The 26,945-nt window shown below is 38.9% G+C and overlaps 1 protein-coding gene across 2 annotated transcripts in view; it reads left to right on the top strand.

Annotated features, from left to right (window-relative positions):
- Nucleotides 1-26,945, top strand: part of NEK9 (NIMA related kinase 9) — a 53,794-nt gene that overhangs the window by 8,075 nt on the left and 18,774 nt on the right. For both annotated transcript variants that reach the window (XM_042471992.1, XM_042472003.1), the window contains exons 3-11: nucleotides 1,392-1,447; nucleotides 5,378-5,448; nucleotides 6,540-6,645; nucleotides 8,513-8,644; nucleotides 8,977-9,087; nucleotides 9,444-9,508; nucleotides 14,412-14,462; nucleotides 15,542-15,734; nucleotides 17,326-17,470. In XM_042471992.1, the coding sequence (XP_042327926.1) occupies nucleotides 1,392-1,447; nucleotides 5,378-5,448; nucleotides 6,540-6,645; nucleotides 8,513-8,644; nucleotides 8,977-9,087; nucleotides 9,444-9,508; nucleotides 14,412-14,462; nucleotides 15,542-15,734; nucleotides 17,326-17,470 (930 nt within the window). The remainder of the gene's footprint in view (nucleotides 1-1,391; nucleotides 1,448-5,377; nucleotides 5,449-6,539; nucleotides 6,646-8,512; nucleotides 8,645-8,976; nucleotides 9,088-9,443; nucleotides 9,509-14,411; nucleotides 14,463-15,541; nucleotides 15,735-17,325; nucleotides 17,471-26,945) is intronic.

Here is a 26,945-nt window from a genome sequence, read left to right as displayed (position 1 = left end):
CTTGGGTGCTGTGAGGAAAGATGAAACAGAGAGAATCTTCTCTTGTTTATAGACACACATTTGTAGTGTCAGATCTAGAAACACAAACCAGACTTCTCTTGGAGGACTGCCATTTATGTTTCACAGATAATCTCACAGATATATAAACTATTAAATATTCTTAGTGGAAGATTAAATTTAAGAACAGAACAGAACTAGCTGAAAATAGAACTGAAAATAGAACTAGAAATGTGCAGAGCATTTTTTAAAAAAGCTTTTATAATATAATAATAAGAAAAAATATTTATTTATATCCCGCCTCTTCCACTTTGAGGATTGAGGCGGGTAACAACAAAGTTCATACAATACACAATAATAAAAACAACAAGCCCCACAAGACCCTGGCCCAACCCTCTCTCCCAACTATAAAATTAAACAGTAAAACATAGTTAAAAAGCACATAACAATACAGTACATCAAAATTAAAAAAAAAACACACAAATAATAAAAATAATAAAAGGAAAATAATAAAAGGAGGGGGATTCAAATAGTTCTGGACATTATCAATCGGGGAAGGCCTGCCAGAAGAGAAAGGTTTTTGTCGCCTTTTTAAAAGCCTCGAGTGAGGATAATTGGAGAATCTCTTCCGGCAGGTCATTCCAAGTTATTGGAGCGGTGACAGAAAAGGACCTCCGGGAGCTCACCGCCAGTCTGGTTTTTCTAGATTGTAAAAATTTAAATATGCACTAGAAAACACAGAGTCTGTCTGAACCTTCAGTGAACATTGCTGTGGCAGAATTGCTAATGTCACATTGCACTTAACACTATACCATTGCATTTGGTGATTATGTATTACCGAAAAGTGGTTTGGCAAGTATTGAAACTAACACAGGACATAAATACAGAATATGTGGCATAACTGCTGTTCTTGAAGTTTTCCTGTGTTTTTTTTTTTTACCCCGTATTAATCCATGGTGGTTTGCTTTTAAGCTTACTACAGACAATTCTAGCCAATGATACAAACCACATTAAAATTCTTAGAGTTTTCTTTGCATTTGACTTGCATTAGACTGTTTATGGGTAAGATAAACTAAACTGAGCTGCTTTTATACATGTCAACCTAATGAAAATAAATCCAAAGGCAAGAATGCCACGTTCTAGGTTGTTGTAAGTAATGCACCTATTGTAGAAGAGCTTTTGCAGATGTTACCAAATAGATATTTTTTTTACTAAATCTGTTGTCTGACGTGTCTGTTTGGCTCAGAAAGGGTTGCAGTAACCAACAGTGGAGAGATGGAACTCCTTATTCCCATAGAAAAGAAGTAGCAACAGAAAAGTCTTAGAGGATGTCAGGTAGATACTTATGGAATATTTACAGCAAACAACAAAGCATTTCTTTCTTTTATTTGCAGGAGGAAACCTCTATGATAAGATTCTACGACAGAAAGACAAGTTGTTTGAGGAAGAGGTAACTTGAAAAATTTGAGAAGGAGACTAGAGTCTAGCTCTGTTTACTAGATAACCATAATAGCCATTCATACTCACTGCCATAGGATAAACAGAATGTGTCATCTATAGGTTAAGCAAAAATCTTTTATTTGACATTCCAGTCCTAAATGAAGACTGATCCTTGGTATTAATAATCTTGCAAGAATAAAAATGAGTAAACCATGCTGATGCTATCTTATAGCTGCAAAGAACTTCTGAGGTACTTAGTCACTATCTTTCTCTCAGGCTATCAAGGAGTATATAAAACATCTGGATTATGTTGATTTTAAATGTATTGGGATTATTTATATTACAGAGAATTCCACTATTCTTACACAAAAGACGGACCGCATGTTGATAAGTCTGTCCTATTGCCTGTTGAGTTATTTGATTGATGTTCAAAGATTCCACAGGTTCTTAATGGATAAAGTATCCATATATGGGATATCCGGGCAACTACGACTTGTTTCATGTACCCTTCAGTCCTTAAAAGCAGTAGTGGCTACTCTAGTTTTCATTCTCTGTGATTTAAAAACTATTTTAAAAGTTGCTTTAGTCTAATTTTAATGTTTTTGTTGATGTAATTAATGTTTTTACTCATTTTACATTACCTTAGATATAATGTTGACATGTTTTCAAAATAATAATAAGGGAAAGACAGGACATGCAAGTTTGACAATCAGGAAGTAGCTTTTAGCAAATATCCAATAAAAGTATTCATCATCTTTAGGTTAGGGTACATCTACACTGTAAAAATAATGCAGTTTGGCACCACTGCAGTTTGTAGTTTTACAAGGTCTTTAGCCTCTGTCAAAGATTGTTTGGTGACTCACAAAACTACAAATCCCAGGATTCTGTAGGATGATGCCATGCCAATTAAAGTGGTGTCAAACTGCATTATTTGTACAGTGCAGCTGTACCCTTAGTTGTTTGTTTCTCTGTAGAATTAACATATTGTCCCCATTTATAAATTACATGAAGCACACATTTCTATCTTTACTGAGGACAACCCCCCCTCCCCCCAAAATACAGAATGTTTTGCCATCTTGTTCGGTTTATGTAAAAGGAAAGCTTTCCAACGTTCAAAAAAGGGGACATCCCTTATAATAAGGGTTGCCTGCATGCCTGCCCTATAAGGGACATCTCTTATAATCTGGGACACCAGGCAACCTTACTTAGGGTCTGAACAGACAGGCCAAAATAAAGCTGCTTCGGGTCACTTTGGAGGAATGCTATTTAAATGGCCCATACATCTTAAGAGGCCAGAAGCTGAGGGAGAGAATGGGAGCTACAGTAAAACTAGTAGTAAAATAAAAGATTAGAACAAACAACACTTTAGATACCTGTACACCCATACACAGAGTTTGAGAAACAAGGCATGCTTGAAGCCCTGGTGTGGGAAAGGTAAATATGACTTTATGGGATAAAACAGACTTGATAGGATAACTGACATGATTGGCATATAACAATTGAAGGTTATAATCTATTCAAAAAGAATAGATGGGGACAAAAGGGAGGTGAAATAGAATTAGACATCAAAGACACTTGTACAGAAATCCACATGAGTGATCAAACTGGACCAATGGAGTGCATTTGAGTAAAAATAAATGGGGAAAGTAATGAGAGCAACACTGTTATAGGAGTTTACTACAGGCCACCAAACCAAGATGTGATAGATAATGCATTTCTGAAACAAATGTCAGAAGTCTCCAAGAAGCAAGAACTAGTAGTTATAGGGGACTTCAGTTACTGACATCTGCTGGAAGACTAACTGCTAAGCATAGGCTTTCCAACAAATTTCAGATGTGCCTTACAGATAATTCCCTCTTTCAAAAGGTGGATGAAGGGACAAGGGGATCAGCAGTCTTGGACTTGATCCTAACCAATAGGAGGAGTTGCTCACTGGATTCAAAGGAATTGCTGCTTTAGGGGGAGTGACCATGTAGTGCTAGAATTCATGATTGTGGGACAGGCACAAAGAGAAGTATAGTCGAACGTGGACATTGGATATCAGGAAAGCTAATTTTATCAAACTATGAGAAATACTGGGCAGATTCCCATGCACAGAGATGCTAGAGAGTGAGTGAGAGTGGTTCAGCAATGGAACCAACTGCTTAGAGTGGTGGTGGTGGTGCCGTCTTTTCTGGATGTATTCAGAAACAGGCTGGACAGCTATCTGCTGGGGATACTCTATGTTGAGGGCCCTTCCAACTCTGTGATTTATTTATAAACAAAATATATGCACTGCTTTTCTACTAATTAAATTCCTCAAAGTGACAAAAACTTTTTAGTATACAGTGGTGCCTCGGGTTACGAAATTAATTCGTTCCGCCATTCCTTTCGTAACCCGAAAATTTCGTAACCCGAAACACTTTTCCGTTAGCACTGGAAAGCCTATAGCTGCACTTTGCAGCATTTGAATTTCGCGCCGAAATGAATTTCGTAACCCGAAAAATATTTCGTAACCCGAAACAGTTTTTGCCAATCCAACTTTTTCGTATCCCGGAAATTTCGTAACCCGATCATTCGTTATTCCGAGGCACCACTGTATAAAAAAGCACATATCATAGAAAATATAAAAGCTAGCAGCAGAAATGCAGTTTCAAATTTCTCTCTTGTGTAATCTAGCTGCTACTGCTACAGTAAGGGCTGTTCGACAGCGGAACACACTTCCTCGGAGTGTAGTGCAGTTTCCTCCCTGGAGGTCTTTAAACAGAGGCTGGATGGCTGTCTATCGGGGATGCTTTGATTGAGGTCCTGCATGGCAGGGGGGTTGGGCTGGATGGCCCTTGTGGTCTCTTCCAACTCTATGATTTTGTATAGCTGTACTCTTGCCAATTGATCTTCTGAATTATTTTCTAGGCAGTTGTACAAAAAGTGCATTACAGTGGTGCCTCGGTTACGAATTAATTCGTTCCGCGGCTAATTTCGTAAACCGAAAAACCTTCGTAAGCCGAATTGCCATAGCGCTTGGGGAAAAAAGCCGCGGCTCTGCCCGGCTCCATTTAAAACAGCACCGGAGTTTTTTCGTAACCCGAAAAAACTTCGTAACCCGAAACAATAATCCCTATGGGATTTTTCGTATCCCGAAAAATTCGTAACCTGGGTATTTCGTATCCCGAGGTACCACTGTATAGTCATTTAAATGGGGAGTTACCAATGAAGGAAGTAAATGTTGATTTTACAAGTGGTCTCAGACTTGGTGGGTTATATCCACCATGACAACAGACAATGCGGAAGTAAGTTGATTCCTCCTCCGACTCACCCTCCAGTTTGCAAAATCTGCCTTTGGGGCTGGGGGCTCCGAGAGAGACAGAAAGGCAAGGAGGAGGTGTTGTGTGAGAAGAAATTATTTGTGCAACATTGGATATAACATTGCTGTTTAGGGAATAATATTGAATTTTGTATCATTGCTATAGCAAGTGGAGGTTATTCAGATGTTGTTGGACTACAACTTACATCAGTCATAACACGTTTTGTATCATTTGCTCACACAGTGGTGAGGAATAATGGAGTTGTAGTTCACCAATATGAGGAGAGCCACATATTTCCAATCGCTGGCTAATAGCATTAATTTCCAAGACTGAATTGCACCATGAGCATTAATAATTCAATTTGAGGATTGTAAAGGCTTATGTCATGATAGCATGCAAGTATTAGCTGTCACTCCTAATTATTTTTAAATTGAAGTTTCCAATTTATTTACCAACTGTTACCTTGAAGGGCTCATGACCACATCATCCTGGAAAGACTACCTCTTGAAAAAGATCTTAGCACTGTGGAAAAAAACATTTTCTTTGTAAATGTGCTTCAGCTAGGATATGCTTATTCACATTTGAAAGCTACATTTCTAGTATGCTTACTATCTTTTTTCTCAAATGTCTTATTTATGTGTGAACTCTCTTTGCAGATGGTGCTGTGGTACCTTTTTCAGATTGTATCAGCAGTGAGCTGTATCCACAGGGAAGGAATCCTTCACAGGTGGGTGTTGAATGACGTGAGAACTAATTGGTCTAGTGCCCAAAAATAAGGATTTCATTGATCAGGGAGTATGCATGTTACTTTTCAATTGTTCTAGTTTTCAAACCACAGCAAATATACTTCCTGGTTATTTTTCTGTTTACAGAAACCAGAAATACCAATTAAATAATTAGGAGCCCTTTCAGTGGCTGCATCCTGGCTGAGGAGCTCACATGCTGTCTTGCCTGCTTGTTGTGTACAAGGACCTTTATTATCCAGCAGGCTTTAGTCTTCTGAGGTTGCTGTAGTCTTTGCCCTGCTGTATCCTAGCTATTTCTGCTTTGTTGGCTGGTTCTTAAACTGTCCTTAACTTTCTTACTCTCTTTTTTTAATTTATTGTATTTTATGCTTTCATTTCTGTTATCTCCCTTAGACATTTTAGATGGAAAGATGGAGTATAAACATTGTAAATAAATTAATAACAGCCTAGATTAAATGGATGCAAATGGTTTGTTTTGTGTTCCTTTGAGCACACAAATAGTTTTCCTAACACAAATTACTTCCTGCTCTTGTAGACTGGATCACTGCATTATGTACATCGACTTAGGTTATTCCCTTATTTACATTTAAAAGCTAAATTTTTAGTGTGAAGACTAGCAAAATGATTATAAAGCTGTACCTTTGATCTTAACGTTTCTGCATTTTATGTTGCCTATGAAACTAGAGACAGTATAATGGATTATTTCTAAAACCTGGAGAATAAAATCATTAACATCAGTCATTATTGCCAATTAAAACAATGTTGTTGATGTTTTTTATACTCCCATGTTTGTAAAGCACTTTAATCGATAGATACTAGGATCAATATCTGAGGCTTGGGGACTAGCAATTAGATTTAGTTTTGAGACTTCAAGCATTAAGAGAAATGAGTTAACACTTTCAGACTGACAATAGTAAAAATGGAATGGAAGCATATTACAGTTGCAATTGTGTTGATTTGTCCCAACTAGATTAGAGCCAGGGAATCAGTTGTTGAATGAAGAGTCATCACATAAGTTTTCATGCAGGCGATTTGAAGAAATATATAAAACTTTATTTTTTTTCTTCTCTAGAGATATAAAGACACTGAATATCTTCCTCACCAAAGTAAATCTTATCAAACTAGGTGACTATGGTTTGGCAAAAAAGCTGAACTCTGAGTATTCCATGGCTGAAACTGTGAGTGTTTGCAGGTTTATTATATTGATAGAATAATTTTCCTGTTCACGTGTTTGGGAATTGTATATATGTTGTCAGAGATTTGACATCATTTCATGCTATCACTTACTGATTCAGTTTGCATGTCATGCATAAGAGCCCTGGTGGTGCAGTGGTTAAATGCCAGTACTGCAGCCACTCATTCAAAATCATAAGGTTGTGAGTTCAATACCAGCAAAAGGGCTCAAGCTTGACTCAGGCTTGCATCCTTCTGAGGTCATTAAAATGAGTACCCAGTTTGTTGGAGGCAATTAGCTTACAGTTGTAAACCGCTTAGACACTGTTAGTTCAGTATGAAGCGGTATATAAATGAAGCTGTTTGTTACTTTGTTTTTGTTTTGTCATGACAATCAATCTAGCATTTCCCAAAAAGGAATGTTACATGTAGATATTAGAGTAAGATCTGTTCAGTTATCTGTGAAGCAGAATACTGTATATGTTAGTTTTTTGTGGTTTTTTTGGGCTGTGTGGCCATGTTGTAGAAGAGTTTCTTCCTGACGTTTCGCCAGCCACAGATGCTGGCGAAACATCAGGAAGAAACTCTTCTAGAACATGGCCACATAGACCGAAAACCCCACAAAAAACGATGGATGCCGGCCATGAAAGCCTTCGACTTCACATCAGAATATATGTTGAAAGAAGTAACTGACATGGACTAAATCCTCTTCTTAAAAACATATCTAATATCTAGTGATTTAAATAAGCATGTTTACCATCTGATATTTGAATATTTCCCACAATTTTAGTTCCAAATCCTTATATATCATATTCTGTCTTTTCTGTTAAGTAAGAGCTGGGAAATTTTGGCAGGATTGGGGCCAAATTGTCATCTCAGACACACACCACTGGTCACAATGAGCCTGAAATCAAACAACAAAAACACACACAAGTTAGAAGGCAAACATTTTCAAATCTGTTTTTATTGGGGGGCAGTGGATTTTTGGGGAGGGGCTGACTGCCTCAATACAGAGCTGCTCCTGAATGCTTCCAGAAACAGAAAATACAAAATTTCTACCCCCGTCCCCTTGTGTTGGCAGGACTCCAAGTCACAAAAGGAAGGCTTAGAGAGCCATATGTAGCCAGCAAGCTGTACTTGGCTCACCCCAGTGTTAACTTAATTATTTGCTCACCTGTTATTTATTTGTTACTACCTTCCCTTTCATTTTGCTTCCTTTTACAAGCTTCAGTCCTTAATTTAGATCTAATAACTACTAAATCATCAATTGTTTGATGATTGATTTGAATCCCCCTTATGCAGCAATGCAGTGGGACATTGCTGGGGTCTACCTGCACTGTGCTTTCCACCCCTTCTCTGCAGGGGCAACACAAGAGACTGAGCAAGGCATATAAAGAATGAGAGCGAAAGTGGTATTTTAAAGGAAAGATTTTATTCTAAGCAAGACATCTAGACTGGCAAAAGATATCTCACTTCATGAAGGGCACTTTCAGGCAGGTGCAAGTTACAGAATAGTGTAGATCATATTCAGCCAAGGCTACCAAAAAGAAACACTGATTTCTGACACAACTACACTTGAACATTCCCTAACTACTCATGACTACCAATGGGATTTGGAATCCTGGATGTTCATGAAGGTAGCAGTTATGCTTCCCTGAAATATAATTTACTACAATTTCAAGATTTTGGACATGGTGGTCAATGGTCAAAACATGGTTGATTTTTTAATTTTCTCTTTTGTGCGTGTATGGTGGGGAATTTTATATAAAATGGCTGGATATTGGCACTTGTAGGAGAAACACATAAAAATGTGTGATCATTTTTTATGAAGGAGGAGGTACTATAACACTAACATTATACTGTGTTTTATAGTTGGTAGGAACCCCATACTACATGTCTCCAGAGCTTTGCCAGGGAGTAAAATACAGCTTTAAATCTGATATCTGGGCAGTTGGCTGTGTTGCCTCTGAGCTCCTCACACTGAAGAGAACATTTGATGCAACGGTAAGTCACAGCTGTGGGACAAGTATGGCAGTGGTTAGCACTGTATGACTTTCCTCAGTCTTTTTAATTAATTGTGTGTGCTCAAGCATGTTCAAAATGCCCCAGTTTTAATAGGGTGTATCAGTGAAATGTTTAGGTCAATAAGATATCCCCATTTTAGAGATGCCAGTCCCTTTTAGTTTATTTCTGAAGTCTTTTTTAATACTCTGGACCTATCTAGAACATGTATCATATTTGAACCAAAGTGAGAAAATACATAACCAAGGTTCACAGTTCATTTTCTCAGGCACATTCCTCCAGCTTCATTCTGATTTTTCTCATTTCCTTCCTAGAATCCCTTGAATCTCTGTGTAAAGATTGTGCAGGGGAACCGGGCAATGGAAGTTGATTCCAGTGTTTATTCTCTGGATCTCATCCAGATGGTACACTCTTGCCTTGATCAGGTTGGTGAGATGCAGATTTCTTTCAACTTTCTTTCACTTTCTCACATGGCTTCAAAATAAAGTGGGGGAAGGGCCTTAATGGCTGAAAATGTACATCTGTGAGCATGCTATTTGTTTGAGCTCTGCACATTTAGTACTCTTGGTTGCCCACGAACAATCTGGAAGCTGCTCAAGTATTTCTACCTTTGAAGCGCCTTTAATGCTAAACCTCTTGCTAACTTTATAATTTTTATTCTCTTTGTTTTGGGAAACTGGGGGAACACCATAAGGATGTGATTATTTAATCTGTCCTAAGACTTAATTGTTGAAAAATGATCCCTTTCCTTAGGGAGTGACCTGTCACTCACCTCTTTCAGGATCCTGAGAAGAGGCCTACTGCTGATGAGCTGCTTGAAAACCCTGTTATCAGCAAATACAGGAGGTAAACTGCCATACATGTCTTGGACGTGGATTATATAGGTTAGGAAAGTCCACAGAATCTTCTACTACATAGGTGGATCACTTGCTATGCTGCCTAAGGCTGCTAACAGTTGCAGTTTAACACAAGAATTTCCACCCCTATTTTGCAGCCTAATTCAGGGGTGCACAACTTCAGTGGTGCTGGGGGCCTTCTGGAGGCCATCTAGATTGCCAGAAAATGGGAGGGGGGGATTTGGTTTTTTGTTTTTTTTTTAATGTCAACAGTTATTGTGGAGGAGAAGCTATGCCTTATGTAACAGGTGATTTGCTGCTCCTGGAAGGTTCCTGGAATAAAATGTAGTTGGAGGTTAAAGATACTGACTATACGTCACGCCAAAGCTGTACTGTACCTATTCCTGGCATAGTCATACTGGTGTTTCATATATTTGGTCATTTGGGCTATCCATTCACTGATGAGACATAAAATCAAATAATCGGTTGCTTTTTATGATAAGATAATATTTATGCCTACCTTTCTACACTGTTTTTAAAAACTAGAGGCAGCACTCTCTGAAAGTATTAAACAGTACAGAATATAAGGCATATGTTTGGAACATATATATTCAAACAACTTTCCACCCCCAGTTTTGACTGGCTGGTCTCAGGTTTATATTGGTTCAGGCTTGCAAATTCATTGAGATGAATATAGATGAGTGCATAGGGCATTCCTCTTGAAAAGGATATTCCACATGTTGCAGGGTCCTGTGAAATGCAGTGTGCTATGATCCAAAGTACGGTGGAAAAGCGGGGGGGGGGGCTCCCCCAGAATTGAACAGATAAATTTCTTAATAGATAGGATGCTGATTTAGCCCTTATTGCATAATTTGCCTTGTATGCAAAATTGCATATAATAATTATCACCCAGAACTCATGATATTGCAATTGTTTTAAGTCCCACTCTTTCGGTGAATGTTCATTAATGTCTCAGGAGTCTGAAATATCAAGGATCCTTTTTAAACATTATGGGTTCTGACAAATTCTGAGGGGGAATGCATGCCTTTGCTTTTCAGTGGTGATTTTGTAGGAGGAATATTCACAATAAATTAGAAAACTACTACTACAGTTTTCTAATCATAGCTGAAAAGAGAAGGAAAACCTCAGAAAACAAAGCATTGGGCAAAACAGGCCTAAACCAATTGCATCCCTATCATCCAGTGTTGAAGGAAGAGAGAGTGCTGTCGCTTGCTATTAGCAGTTGCATAAAGCCCTGGAATTGGGCATTGTGGAGACAGGACACAATAGCTTTTGATCTGCTTGATCCAAAGTCCCTAAGGGGCTGGTGTAAGGAGCTTCGTGCCATTGTATCAAAGGAGTAGGGAAATAAGGAGTCTGGACTGCCAACAGAAAAACATTCCATATCTTCTGCCCTGACCAGTGTGAGCTTCTATCCTCCAGAGCAGGCACTAGGTGCATTGCTTTATTCCTCTCTACCCTTCAATTCAACTTTGGATTGCACAGTCACCACATCTCTAAAACTTCAGAAGCCTTCATTTGGAAGAATAATACAGGAATGCCTCAGTTAATGAATTAAATGGGTTCCTGGGTATTAGCTCCTTAACCTTGGTACCAGAGAAATTTCACCAAACCTTTTATCTAAAATTAACCACATAAAACTGGGTTCTTGGTATCTGTTGGGGTTTGGTTCCAGGAAACCCCCCCCCCCCACCATGGATACCGATATCCATGGATGTTCAAGTCTCATTAAATACAATTGCATAGTAATGTTGTCTGTTATATAAATGGCAAAACCAAGGTTTCCTTTTTGGAATTTCCATATTTTTAAAATATTTTCAAGCCATGGATGCTTGAATCATTGGATAAAGAATCTGTGGATAGGGAAATGAAACAACGGGATCAAGTAAGCCTTGCATAAATAAAAACATTTTCAAGAGACCACTTGAAAGCCTCTTCTAAAATACATGCAAGGACCATTTTTTTCTTTCACCATCCTCCACCGTTCTTATGATTTCTGTTTTGGTGGTCAAACTTGAAGATCTAGGCTCTTTTTTAACATGTTGTGGGCAGCTGGTAAGGTAGGATTATCTGTTCTCCCCCTTTTTCATTTATGTTTTGCTTAGTAAGAAATTTTGGTGGGAGCCACTGTTTATGTTGACTGTTTATACAGGAACACAACTACAGTAGGATTGGCTAGAGTAAATGCCACTTTTCCCCACCTTAAACTTCATTGCACTTCACCATGCTCCTAATCCTGATACTGCTTTAAAAAAACACCAACAAGTTACAGCTAAACAGCAAATGAGGAAAAATGGGAGGGGGGTTGGGCAGGCATAAAAATTTTTGTAAAAAGGAGCTTCTGTGTCAGGTTTTTGATAACAGGTGGGCCTATACTGTCTGTCTTCTAGGATTTCTGTGAGGATTAGTTACATGAAACACTTTGACATTGTAAAAGCTATATTGTTTATTATTAATAAATTATTTACAGAATGTTGTTTTAGAAGGGAAATCATTTCAAGGAGCTGATATGCCCAGTCACATGTATTAGAAAAAAAAATAAAAATAGAATGATACTATTAGTAAGGTATCTGAAAGAATATGTATCTGTTGTGCGCATCTCTAAGGGCCAGACTAGATGAGCATAAAAGAGCAGCCCGAGTCCAGTCCGGCTGCAAGGGGATAGGGACTGTGCCAACTGTACGGTCCACTCCCAAAGCAGGCTACAGCCACAGGACCCCACCTGAACCATTAGGAGCCGGACTATCCTGGCTCCTTTTTGCTCCAGTCCAAGGGACCAGAGCACGGCTTTGGCACAGCTTCGGGACACTTTGGAGGCATGTGTCGTTTGGCTACTACGCGTCTAAAGTGACTGGAAGCCACTTCATTTGGCCTGTCAATTCCAGGCCTAAGTAACTTACTATTCAATATAACTGGAAATTCTAGCTCATTCTAATACATTTTGGAAGGTTCTTCTCTCAAGAGAAGATCAGAGCTGGAACTACAATGTAAACAATACAGCAGAAATGGGTTTCCAAACATTGTGTTTGTCACTTGTGTATGAAGAGGAGATTAAGGATAGGAATATAACCCCTCATTTTTCTTCTGACTCTGTTCTGAAATCTGAATGAACCAAAAAGCCTTCCTTTAAGTTAGAGTCTGTGAAGGTGAGGCCAGGCAGGTGAGGCCAACCTTATATACACTATATGTACCCAACTATAATGTGACCTTGTGTATAAGTCAAGGCCCAAATTCTGGGAGCCAAAATTATTGGTTTTGATATGACCTGTAGATAAATCAAGGGAAACACATAGGCACATAAAACAAAGGACCTAAAAAGTCTGAAGCAAAGGAAAACAATGCCAAAGAACTTACAAAATCTCAGCAGATGTAACTGTTTGCTCACACTAATGATTTGATGGATGAGAGAGTAGAAGGGGGTCAGTACTTCCAAGAAAGATTATATTCTTGCCTTTCACCAGAGGACAGTTCCTTTTTAAATAAGAGGTACAGTACAGTACAGTGGGCTCTTTGCACACGCAGGGGGATCCCCTGGTGACAAAAATGCGGGACCTCAAGTCCCATTGATTTCTATGGCCATGCATGCATCATGGGGATGTGCATTATTTTAAGTCCTAGGGCTTGCTGTGCATGGAAGCTTAAATCCACATATGACAAGCCCATGTATGGACTGGACAGGCTGTATTCATATTGGCCCATGGATAAGTTGACTCAGATTTTTAGGGTCAATTTTTTGACTAAAATTTCTAGACTTATACATCAGTATATACAATGTATTGATTTTACTTTCACTCCCTTGGCCTCCCTGTGCATTGTTAACTCTTCATGTGCTTTAATCCTCTTTGTCAACACTTTCAGTTCTGTGGTTCTCACCCTTTTTGCTTAATAGCCTCTGATGACCATGTCTGCTTACTGTCTCTTAGTTGTTTGGTTCTCTCTACAGCTTAATGCAGTAGTTCATCCTTGGACTCGCAGCCAAATGTACAAGCAGTCTGTAGGATTGAGCCAAACTGTACTCTTCCCAAATGAAAAGAAAGATTTCTTCCATTTGCAGAGGCTCCGTATTGGAAGAATGAGAAAGGCAGCAAGATTTACCAATTTCCCTTTCCCCCCCTGTGGCCCTCAGTGCCAAAGCTTGCTCTTTAGGAAGATGTCCTCAATATTTCAGAGTAGGCTAATAAAGGAAATGTGGAATTGGGAAAAAAAATGCTTCCTTTCATCAGGATATTCAGTTAACAGATTTCCATTCTATGTAATTCTGAATCCATGCTATCTGGGCCTAAATCTATACAAGACAGACGTGGGGCCAAAGCACACGGCTTGGAGGGAGAGGCCTCTGGCTATTCTAGCCCTGATTGTGCCAGGACTGTGGAGACCGCATGGTCTGCTTCCAAATTGAGTCGCCACTGCAGTCCCAAATGGGTCACCAGCAGGAACAGATTTAATCTGCTCTTAAAAGGTCCATCTCTTGAACCATAAGAGCAACATCAGCACAACTTCCAGCCGGTTTGGGGGCATGTGTCATCTAAACGTCATAGTGCCAAAGCGTGTGGAAGCTGCTTTATTTGGCCCATGCATTTCAGGCCTAAAATACATTTGTGTGTGTGTGTGTGTGTTGTTTTCTGGATATGGATTATTGTAAAAGATTTGATTAGGATTTTCTTTCTGTAAATATTGTTGTTGCTTATTTGTTTATGTTGTTTATTTGTTTAAGAGTATGAACAGGCCCAGCCATATTGCACCACTGGCAGTAATGCAATACAGTTCTGTGGAACAGAGTTATTCTTCTGTTTTGCTGGAATGTTTGAAGCTCACATTGGGATTCCCTGTCCAGAGTGCTACACTAATTGATTATTAGTGGTCTTCTAATCACTTGTTCTTTATCCTGGCAGGGAAATGGAGGAGAAAGTTGTGCTGCTTAATGGCCCAAATAAACGACCAAGGTAATGGAGTGTGTGCTGAAGTATGTAATTGAAGATAATCAATTTCTAGACTTATTTATTCTTTACTTGTTTGTGAAACAATATTATCTTTACAATATTTTCAATGCATATGTAAAAGTAGAATTCATCATAATTTCATAAGACTTAGAGTTTTAGCTCCTACTCATGTTGTTTCACCCATGCTTCATAATAGGCTTTTCACTTCATACCAAACTGTATTTACAAAGCATGGTACTGTTGGATATTTCTTTTGTTTTCTTCACTGAGAAGAAAGAAGAAGAGTCTTAATAATGAAAAAAATACACATCTGTATGTATTATAGTGTGTTCTGAGCACAGTTGCCAAAGTATTTGTGCTCTTTCTCTTTCATGAGATTTGCTCATATTGCTACTTGTGGAAGTTCAGAAGCTGTGCATGAGTTGTCATGCATTGTCAGAAGTCTAATCTACACTACAGAAATAACACAGTTTGATGCTGTTTTAACTGCCATGTCTCAATGCTATGGAATTCTGGGATTTGTAGTTTGTTCTGGTAACAGAGTTCTCTAACAGAGAGGGCTAAATATTTCACAAAACTACAAATCCCAGAATTACATAACATTGAGCTGTGGCAGTTAAAGTGGTGTCAAACTGCATTATTTCTGCAATGCAGATTAGACCACAGTCAAATTAGTTTCTGATTTTTATTTACTTTATTTGCAGCATTTGTTTACCTGTTTTCATGTTTCCTGCTTCAAAATTCCTGACCCTGTGTATGTGGCCTCTGAAAAGACTGAGTATATTTAGCCCTAAATCTAATGGTTAGTTCCAACTAAAGTACACCGAGAGAACCAATGGAACTTAGACAAGTGTTGTGTTACCACATTCCCGTTGATTTAGTAGGTCTATTCTAGTTGGGATTAGGAACTGAATGTATGCTTTGAAAATATGACAGAATTTATATGAAGTGTTTTTTGTTGAGGACATGGATACATAATAATGATCTTCTAGCTTGTCCCCTATGTAACGGTTTTGAAAAGCATTTCATATTAAACAGTGTCTTCATACTTGTCTCTCTCTCTCTCTCTCTCTTTTTTGCAGAACCAGTACCATGAATGATGCTCCCATTGCAGTGGTGACTTCACGCACTAGTGAAGTATATGTATGGGGCGGTGGGAAGTCCACTCCTCAGAAGCTGGATGTCATTAAAGGTGGCTGCAGTGCACGACAAGTCTGTGCTGGAAACACCCACTTTGCACTTGTGACAGTAGAGAAGGAGCTCTATACCTGGGTGGTAAGTAAAGTATTTGGAAATAAATAGGGAAGGTTGGAAGGAGATAGTCAAATGAACCACTTCATTTAAGTTACTTCTCATAATCACAAATCTCTGACTTCTGTTATCAACTAGAGGAACAGGTTTGCTCCCTCTGCCTCCCAGGACAATATAGTGCACAGGGAAGACCAGCTGGGCAGCATCCATCAGCCAAAGAAAGAACACCTAGAGGAAGATTTTCCCCCTCCCCCCAGAACAGTTGCTCCTAACTATTAAGTTGCCCTAGGACTGTAAAGCTGAAAGGAAAGACACTCTGGCCCTATCCACTGAAAAAGAGTGGGACCAGTATCTTTCCTAATTAGCTAAGGGCTTTGGTTTATATGGGCTTGGATTGTGTATTGTAAGTTGCTTTGGTGTCCATTCTGTCAAAAAGCAGGAAGTACTCTAAATAACTATACTGATAAAATCAGAAAATGGAACACAAACAAATAAGAATGTAAGAAGTATCCAGCCATAGGCTGAAAGCCTATGTAATCCAACATTCTCTGACTACATAATCCAGTCATGCACTTATGGCGAGTATAGAAGCAGGAAGAGATTTTAGTAGCATCCTTCTGCTTGCATTTCCCAAAGCAGCTATTTTTCCTCCAATACTGGAAATAATAGCTGAGATTAGCAGGTGAGCAGAGTATACTCTTCCCTGGGTGCACAGACATGAGGAGTGGAATTCTCCACTGAAACTCTGGTCAACCTGACCACTGATAGGGTGCAAAAGTGCTCCTGGATGCTGTCTAACTCCCATGTATACCTGGGGAAGAAAGAGCACCATCTTTCCCCAGATATTGAAGGAAAGCTGGAACCTGCCTGACTGTACTTCTGCATCTAGTTAGTGGCTGGTGGACCTGCACCGGGAACCCTCTCTGCTGCTGTTGAATACCTGGGGCAAGGGCATAGCAGAAGGAGATACTATATACTTCTTTCTGAAATGGCCTCAGAACTACATATGTTGGTGTAACTAGGGGATTTTAGGCAATAGGATTCTAGCCAATATTTTGCCATCATGACTTGCCGACTGTGAAAGCATTTCCTTTCGTAAACAAGTGATTTGAGTGTATAGAAAGAGAAGCAAGGGAAGCATTGGAGAAAAGCAGTGCCGAATGGATTTTTCCTAAAGCATAATTCATATATTCAGTATGAAGAGAAGTTTTTTTCCTTCTAAATTCCCAATTTTATTTCTGTTTTGAAATAGCCTCATGTCAATATTGATTGTTGGTACTGCTGCACAGAAATTCTTCACAATTTCTTGCAAATGGTTGTCACATAAGAAGTGATAAAAGGTGATATCCTGTACTGAGAGTTCAGCCTTATTTGCTGAAGGACAGTATATAGAATACCATAGATCTTTTCTGCTCCCTCTTTGTGGTGGCAGCAACCATACCTCCTCCAAAGCACCCCAAAGCCCAGAGGTGGAATATGGATCTCTCTGGATCCTAGATGATATGTTTATATTGTTTGTTATTTGGTTCCATCTCTTCAAAGTTATTAATAATTCCCCTGACAGTTCTGGTTTTGCATATTTTAGTGTACTGTACAATGCTTCTGCTTTTTACAGAACATGCAAGGTGGCACCAAATTGCATGGTCAACTGGGGCATGGAGACAAAGCTTCTTACCGACAGCCGAAGCATGTGGAAAAATTGCAGGGAAAAGCCATTCACCAAGTGTCTTGTGGAGATGACTTTACTGTTTGCATTACAGGTGAAAGATGGGTTAAACATGCCAAAATATATTCCTTGAAGACTGAAATATATTGACTGAAAGAAAAAAAGTACACTTGCTAGCAAGAAAACATGAAATATTCTGGCACTGACAAAATACAAGTAATCTTCAGGGAGAACAAGCCCACAGCTGCTTTAATGCAATTTTGGAATTAGCACTGCTTTCCAAGAACAAAATTATTTATTTTATAGTTTAAACTTCTATATACCATCCACATGCTAAATTTCAAGATAATGCGCAACATAAAACCAGTACAATAAAACACAAAAAGACGATAGATGCTTTACAGTCACAAAAGATTGCAGATGGCACCCTCCGTATGTTTTCACAATAAAGATTTGGGTCACATTATATTATAGAATAGTATAGAGGCGAAAGGAAAGCTGTACAATACATATTCTAGGAACATGGAGTGTGAGAAGCATGAATCGGGAGGCTAGAGATAGCAAAATAAGAAATAGACTGTATAAACATTGCAATATCTGGTGTAAGGAGCTAAATTGGACAGGAATGCAACATTTTGAATCAGATAATTACATAGTGTTTTACTCAAGAAATGAAAACCTAAGAAGAAAGGGGGTGGCATTAATAGTGAGGAATGATGTATCAGAAGCAGTCAAAGGATATAATGCAAACTCTGAATAATATCAGTATTCAAAGGAATGCTATAGAACCTTTGAGACTAACTGAGCGAAAGCAGCTGTAGAATAAGCTTTCATAGTCTTGGGCTTCTTCCTCAGATGCCTTGTAGCCCATGTCTATAAAAGCCTATTCTACAACATCTTTCACTCAGTTTTTCTCAAAAGTGCTACAAGATCCCTTTGCGTGCTGATATTCCAGAATAGTACAGCTATGTCTCTGAAAATTATCAATAAGACTTCATGGAAAACCCACCAATATAACCATAATTCAAATTTATGCTCAAACTACAGAGGCAGATGTGAAATATTGAAAGATTCTGTTCTGGAATCCAAGAAAAAATTGATTACACACCAAACCAGGACTTGTAATCATGGGCAATTGGGATGCAAAAGTAGGAAACAGAGATAAATAAAAGATTGTAGAAAGTTTTGCCCAGCGTCAAGAAATGAAGCAGGACAGCGACTTACTCAAGCAACCCAAGAGATGCCAATATACATGAACATTGCCTGACTACATAATTAGAAGTAGAAGATGGAGAAGATGCATTCATTCTGCAGAAATAACAGGAGCAGATTGTGGTACAGCCAATGAATTGCTGATACTAAAAATTAAAAGAAAGCTAAAGAAGAATACTAAACCAACTGTCACATTAAAAAAAAAAACAACCTAAAGAACATCCCCATAGAATTTAAAGATAAAGTTTTTTTTTTAAAATAGATTTATACGATTAAACTTAACTGACTGAGAGCCAGAAGAACTGTGGACTAAAACCAGGGACATTGTCCTGTCCTAGAAAGATACGTTTTACAGCTATAAAAAAGAGAAGCCTCAGTGGATGGCAGATGGAATTCTTCAAGCAGTTAAGGACAGATGGGAAGTAAAAGGTGACAGAAGTTGGATCATAAACCTTGAGCGCAACTGTTCATCTTGCACACACAGATAAGGAAAACTACTAAAGCGAGCCTGCATTTTATGCGGGCATGCCATATGCGGCTTTCAGCTTATGCTGAAAGCCGCACTGAAAGAGTCCGGTGCGTGCCCCGGAAAAACTAATGGGGCGCGCGCTTCCGCGCATCACAGACAGAGGCCCCATTACATCCAATGGGGCTCCAGCACACACAGAATTTCCCTTACGCGGAGGGATCTGGAACGGATCCCCGCATAAGGGGAGTGTGCACTGTATAATAATCAGTACAGAGAAATAGAAGATTACAACAGAAATGGAAGAACAAGAGACCTCTTCCACAAGATCTGAAATCAAAGGGAAATTTAAATTACCAGCAGGGAAACACATTACATAATGGAAGCAATACACTGAAGAACTTTACAAACAAGATGAAAGGATGACTGATTCATTCAAGGAAGAATCATTTGAAGACGAACCTACAATTTTAGAAAGTGAAGTGGAAGCTACACTCAGAGCCCTTGGGAAAAACAAATCACCAAGAACAGATGGTATAACTAAAATTTGTCAACAAATATGGAAAACAAAAAATGGCCCACAGAAATGTTCAATATTCATTCCAGTCTAATTGGCAAGGGAGTCAGGCAAGACTACATTTTATCACCCTATCTGAATGTTGAACAGACATTTAAACCAAGGTTAGACTTGGAGGAAGGAGGTGTGAAAATTGGAGAAAGAAACATCAGCAATTTAAGATATGCAGATGACACCACAGTACTAATAGCAAAGACGTGGAAAGATTACTTGGGCCCCATACAGACAAGCCAAAATAAAGCTGCTTCGAGTCACTTTGGAGGTATGCTGTTTAAATAATGCATGCGTATTAAGAACCCGGAAGCCGCACCAAAGCCATGATCCAGTCCTAAGGACTGGTGCACAGCTTTGGTGCAGCTTCCGGACTCTTAGGATGCATGCATCATGTAAACAGCATACCTCCAAAGTGACCTGAAGCAGCTTTATTTTGGCCTGTCTGTATAGGGCCTTGGAAACAAAAAAGGAAAGACTTGGAAAGATTACTGAGGAACGTTAATGAAGAAAGTTGAAAGGCAAGTTTACAGTTGAAGAGTAAGAAAACAAAAATAATGACCACAGAAGTTTTACATAACTTTGAAGTGGAAGATGAAGACACTAAAATAGTTCAAGGTTTTCTATACCTCTTTCCATGAAGCACCCCACCAGCAGCTGTCAGAAAGGAGACTCCATCCATAATGTACAGCACTATATAAATAATGTATAATAATAATAATAGTGATGATGATGATGATGATGATGATGATGTTGGAACAGCTCAGTCATTAATCAGAATGGAGATTGCAGTCAAGAAATCAGAAGAAGACCACCACTTGTAAGACAGCTATGAAGCAATTAGACAAGATCCTGAAGCGTAAAGATGTATCATTGAAATCTAAAGTTAGGATTGTCCATGCCATCCTATTTCCACTTTCTATATATGGTTGTGAAAACTGGACAATGAAGAAAGTCAACTAATTTGAACTGTGGTGCTGAAAAAGAGTTCTACATATGCTGTGCACTGCTAAGAAGACAAATCAATGAACAAATCAAGCTGAACCATCCCTGAAAGCCAAGATGACTAAACTGAGACTGTCATCTTTGGACATATCATAAGAAGACACAGAAAACAGAAGAATACTTGATGGTAGAAAGTGGTAGGAAAAGAGGAAGACTGTATTATGGATGGATGAACTTGATCAAGGAAGCCATGGTTATGACTCTGCAAGACCTAAAGAGGGCTGTTGATGATAGGATGACTTTGAGGTTTCTCATTCATGGGATTAACATAAATTGTATCAACTTTATGGCAGTTAACAACAACAGATACTATAGTCAATATGTGGCATGTTAATCCAAGTGTGCAATTGGTCTAGCGTGATCTAAATCAGGGATGGCAAGCTTTGTCCAGTTCTGGGCACCACAATTCAAAAAGGACATTGAGAAACTGTAGCATAGCCAAAGGAGGGCGACCAAAATGGTGAAGGGTCTGGAAACCATGTCCTATGAGGAACGACTTAGGGAGCTGGGGATGTTTAGCCTGGGGAAGAGAAGGTTAAGGGCTGATATGATAGCCCTGTTTAAATACTTGAAGGGATGTCATATTGAGGAGGGAGCTAGCTTGTTTTCTGATGCTCCAGAGACTAGGACCCGGAGCAGTGGATACAAGCTACAGGAGAAAAGCTTCCACCTCAACATTAGGAGGAACTTCCTGACAGTAAGGGTTGTTTGACAGTGGAACAAACTCCCTTGGAGTGTAGTGGAGTCTCCTTCCTTAGAGGTCTTTAAAAAGAGGCTGGATGGCCATCTGTCGGGGATGCTTTGATTGAGATTTCCTGCCATGCAGGAAATCTCAATCAGGTTGGACTGGGATGCCTTGCGGTCCTTCCAACTCTATGATTTCTATGATTCCAGATTGCCTGAAGCTCCAAACCATTTTTTGCTTCTCAAACCCTTCATTTTTTTCAGACAAAAATGCCAGCAAAAGTTAAATTACTTGCATCTAGGGGCTTCAAAGTCTGACAGACTAATACCACAATCTGAAAAACCCAGAAATTGCAACTGAAAGTCATTTCCAGTTGCAGTTTTCCACAGAAAGGAGTGGTGCAGCCTGCTGCAGGTACACAGGGATAAATATTGACCCCACCACAACCCCTGCTTAGCCATGAAAACCCACTTGGGCAAGTCACAGTTCAATCTCAGAGGATGGCAAGGGAAGCCCCCTCTAACAAATCTTGCCAAAAACCCCATGATAGGTCACCATAAGTCAGAAACAACTTGAAGGCACACAATAAAAACAGTTTCACTCTGATCTAAACAGTTAGGTTACATTGTAAGCATCTCTTGTTAAAATGAAGGTTAACTTGGGCAGTAGGTATGGTTCATATTGATAAGTACATCTAGTAAGTAAATAGAACTTACCAGATCATTTGTCCCTTTAATGCAGATGAGGGTCAGGTCTTTGCCTTTGGCTCAGACTACTATGGCTGTATAGTGTAAACAAAGCTTGGCTCTGAAGTACTGGAGCCCAAGCAGCTGAACATCTTCCTCAACAACCCAGTGGAGCGGGTGTCATGTGGAGATAATCATGTAGCAGTGCTGACCCGAAATCGAGAGGTCTACACATGGGGCTGTGGAGAATATGGTATGTGACTTTTTATCGCAATGTCTCAGTGGGAGGTGGGTAAACTGGAGCAAAATAAACCTTAAAAGACCAACAGAAGAGTGATACCCAGCTTTTATAGGAAAGGTAACTCTGCAGTGGAATAGAATGGGCAAATGAAAGACATTGTTTTGGAACTTCTGGCAACAGATAGAACTCTTCTTTGGAATCAGTATGATAGCCTTATGATTAAACTGGGGTGCATAATTTTGAGACAGTGGTACCTCGGGATACGAAAGTCGGCGGGTTACGAAATTCCGGGATACGAAAAAGTTGAATTGGAAAAAACTGTTTCGGGTTACGAAATATTTTTTCGGGTTAAAATTCATTTCGGCGCGAAATTCAAATGCTATAGGCTTCCAGCGCTAACGGAAAGCTATTTCGGGTTACGAAATTTCGGGTTACGAAGGGAATGGCGGAACGAATTAATTTCGTAACCCGAGGCACCACTGTATTGATCTAGCCTTCAGAAATGGATTGCTACTAGAAATAAGACAGTTTGGTATTTCTCATTTATCTCTTTTCCTCAAATACAGGCCGTTTAGGTTTGGATTCAGAAGAGGATCACTGGCTCCCACAGAAGGTAAATTTGATTGACTTTTGACTGTTCCAAGTACATTCATTATATCTCTGCACAGAAACCTGCCATATGTAAATCAGTCTATTTGCTCATCTAGTCAAGAATTGCCTACTCCAAAGCTGCCCTTCACAGTCTTAGGCATAGGACTACCATGTCATGTGCTACATGACCCTAGTCTATTGTCCAAATGTGAAATAAAGAAGTTGGCAGTATGATGCCAATCTTATTTCAGTTAGTCTTAAAAGTGCTACAAGACTGTCTATTGATTCGACAGACAACACGGCTTTTTGTTTTTTTAGATTGTAAGCCTGAGGGCAGGGAGTGTCTCATTAACAATTTGGTAAGCCAGTCGGATAGCCTTTTGGGCAGAAGAGCAGGGTAATAAAATAATAATATAATAATATAAGAAAAATAATATATATATATTATTAATTATTATTATATTATTATTATTATTATTATTAGTTATATAATCTTTTGAATTCTATTGTCCAAAGGCCAAGAAATGAACCTAGTATTTTCATTCTTCAGTACCTCTACTCTACCACCGGGCAGTGTCTCCTCTCTATATAAATGGATGCGTGGGACATTAATGCTTTCCTCAACTGTCATTTTCCCCGCTCCAGATCCCAAGATATGTCAGAAAACAGAAGTTAGGATTGTAATACATGTGAATAATATAGCTTGAGTCCAGGGTATTTGAAGGGACATATCTCTCTTTATGACCCATTGAGAGCTCTAGATCTTCTGGAGAGCTCTTTTCTCTGTCCCACCTTCTCAAGCTTGTTTGATAGAGATCCTTCTCAGTGGTTGCTCCTAGACATAGGAACATCCTCCTTAGGGAGGTTGAGATGGCACCCTCTTTGATTTCCTTTGTTCAGCAAGTTAAACATTTTTATGCCATTAAGCTTTAGAAACTGAATGGAGTGGGCTTTTCAAACTGTGGGATGCTCTTTTTAAGATTTGTGGATAGTTTTTTTAATGAATTTTAATGTTTTTAATGTGTAAGTGTTTTAACTATAATTTTTAAATTGTTTTTTAAATAACTCATATTATATTGTTATTGACACTTCTATAGTTTTAAATCTGTATTGCTTTTAAAGATGTTGCTACGCTCCCTTGAGACCCATTATTGGAGAAAAGGTGGGATAAAATGAATAAAATAAGAAGAAGCAGCATCTCTTCTTGCTGTTGTTGTTAACTGCCCTCGAGTCAATTTTGATCCATGGCGACCCCGTGGAATGAGTCATACCAACAACCCCATATCCCTGAGCAAATGTCCTTGCAGCTTGTAACTTCTAAGTAATAGTTATTAATTTGCAATGGTGTCTCATGTGTCGGTTTATAGGTGGAATTCAGAAAGCTCCAATATTTTTCAGTTCAGTGTGGAGTGATGGAACCTTTCTGCCACACAGACAGGCAAAGTGTTGGCTTGTGGTCTAAATGAATTCAACAAGCTGGGCCTCAACCAGTGCACTTCAGGGATCATTAATCATGATGTGAGTGGCACTTCCAGCACTGTAGGGAAAATAGGAATTCATATTTTATTGATAATAGCAATGAGCTATTGTGTGGAATGTATCTGTTTGAAACATAAATTGTTTATGATATGGATGATGATGAGTGAGAGTGATGGATGATGAGGATGATGATGAGGACCTTGTATGGTATAGTGGTATGTTGGACAACTATACATCACTCAGCCATGGAAGCCCACTGGGTGGCCTTAGGGAAGTCCCCTTTTTCAAACTCACAGGAACGCAAAAGCAACCCCTATCTGAACAAATAAATTGGAAATTATTTGAAAGTACACAACAACAAAAATAACTGAATACATAAAGGTTGGAACCCTAAAGAGAGAAGGGAAAAAAACTAACACAATTTGGCCTCTTTGCAACAAATAGATTCAATTTAGTTTTCATGTGGTACAGTTGCAGTTATGGATATATTTCAGGGTTCTAAACAAACACAATACAGTGAACCCTGTTATACTTGGGGTTTGGTTCCAAGACCCCCGTGGATAACAAAATCCATGGATGCTCAAGTCCCATTAAATATAATGACATAGCAAAATGGTGTCCCTTATTAAAAATGGAATACAAGGTTTGATATTGAAATTTATACTTATTTGAACATTTTCAAACCGTGGATGCTTGAATCCGTGTATAAAAAATCAGTGTAAAGAAGGGCTGACTGTAGTCGGCCTAGACAGAAATTGCTTGCCTTGAAGCACTGATTCTCATAGTACTGGCTTACTCAAGTCCTCCATGGATGGATCTTGAACAGATATTTCATTACAGGATTGTGGTATTTAATTCATCGTTTTCTTTCCTTAGGCTTACCAAGAAATTCCTTACACAACTTCTTTTACTTTGGCCAAGAAACTCTCCTTCTACAAGATTCGCACCATTGCTCCAGGAAAGACACACACAGCGGCCATTGATGGTGAGTCCTAAACACCAGCATTTATCCCTGCAACATATTTTCATCTTTACTTATGAGTGCAGTAACAGACTCACTGAAAGTAATGTACTCTTTCAGTTAGCACTGCATCATTGTATTGCCTTATCAGATCAATTCTGCTAGAGATTAAACTCACCAGTAATAGACTAATCTACTCTTTAATGCTAAGCTAGATCTAGCATTCAGAACCTGAATGGTGATTTGGATGTTTATTTCCAGGAGACATGTAAAGGAATGGGCATAATGATGTTTTGTTATTGCTATGAGTTCAGTTTTAGTAAAGTGGTCAAGAGGGTTACTGATAAATAGAGGGAAAGTTTCATAGCAGAGCCCTGGTGGCACAGTGGTTAAATGCCTGTAATGCACCACCACTCATAAAGGTTGTGAGTTCAATACCAGCCAGGGGCTCAGGGTCGACTCAGCTGGCATCCTTCTGAGTACCTAAAATGAGTACCCAGCTTGTTGGGGGAAATTAGCTTACACATGGTAAACCATTTAGGGAGTACTTAAGTGCATTGATAAGTGGTATAGAAATGTACTTGCTATCGCTTGCTTTGAAGTCTTTGCCCTTTCTAAACAATTAAAGAGAAAGGAGGCATTTCTGAACAGTGAGAGCTGCTGAGGTATAGGGAGGCTGCTGAAGAGAGGAGGAATCACCCAAAAGTATACAGAGGTCTGCCTAACAAGGCATTTCACCCCTTCCTCAAGTACTGCACTGCATCTTAGAGAAGAAGAGATGGGAAAGTCTCTTCATTCAACATCCTAAACTTAATGTAAAATAAATTAGATCAAGCCAAAGTCTCTAGTAATTAACATGACTGTATATACGTGAATACTCAACATAAGTCGATCACATGCATAAGTCGAGGGCAGATTTGGGGGCCAAAATTAGAGTTTTAATATGACCCATGGATAAGTTGAGGGTAAAATTTAGGGGCATGTAACAAAAGATCTAAAGGATGAAGCAAAGGAAAAGAATGCAAAGAACTCACAACATTCCAGCAGGCAGTAACTGTTCGTGCTCATACTAAAGACGGGATGGATGAGATGGTTGAGGTTGATCAGTGAAGACTCAAAGTATTGGCCCCTGGAAGAGTTGACTGATTTTTTGGGTCAATTTTTTGACTAAAATTTCTAGACTTATACATGACCACAAAAGTACTGTCTTGGGTTAATTTATCTTAACCTCAAGCAATACTGGCATTACTTCCACATTTTAGTTCATATTCCAGTCATATTCAATAAGTATTCAGTCATATTCAGTGCAAGATGTATTGTCTTTTCCACTGAAAATAGCACCTGAAGTAGCTGGAATATAACTGCAATGGCATTTGAGCAATAAAATATATTCAATATTATTAATAATTATATAATTAAAATATTTGCTTAAAACAGCATTAGAAACAAAACCATTAAAATGAATAACTAGTAAATATCATAACAATTAAAAGACTAGCTGGCACACAGGGACAAATCCAGTCATGGTGGATTGCTTCTCTGTGCCATTCCAAGAATAACTGAAATTCTGAGAATAGTGATTCTACAATCTAGGAGCAACTAAGAGAAAGCTGTCTTCCAAATTTCGGTTTTTGTTTGGGGGGGGGGGCTCCATTTGTGTTGTTGGTTTGGTGGA

This window comes from Sceloporus undulatus, chromosome 1, assembly GCF_019175285.1.
Source record: "Sceloporus undulatus isolate JIND9_A2432 ecotype Alabama chromosome 1, SceUnd_v1.1, whole genome shotgun sequence".
Taxonomy (NCBI): Eukaryota; Metazoa; Chordata; class Lepidosauria; order Squamata; family Phrynosomatidae; genus Sceloporus; species Sceloporus undulatus.
This window is presented reverse-complemented; position numbering and strand designations above follow the sequence as displayed.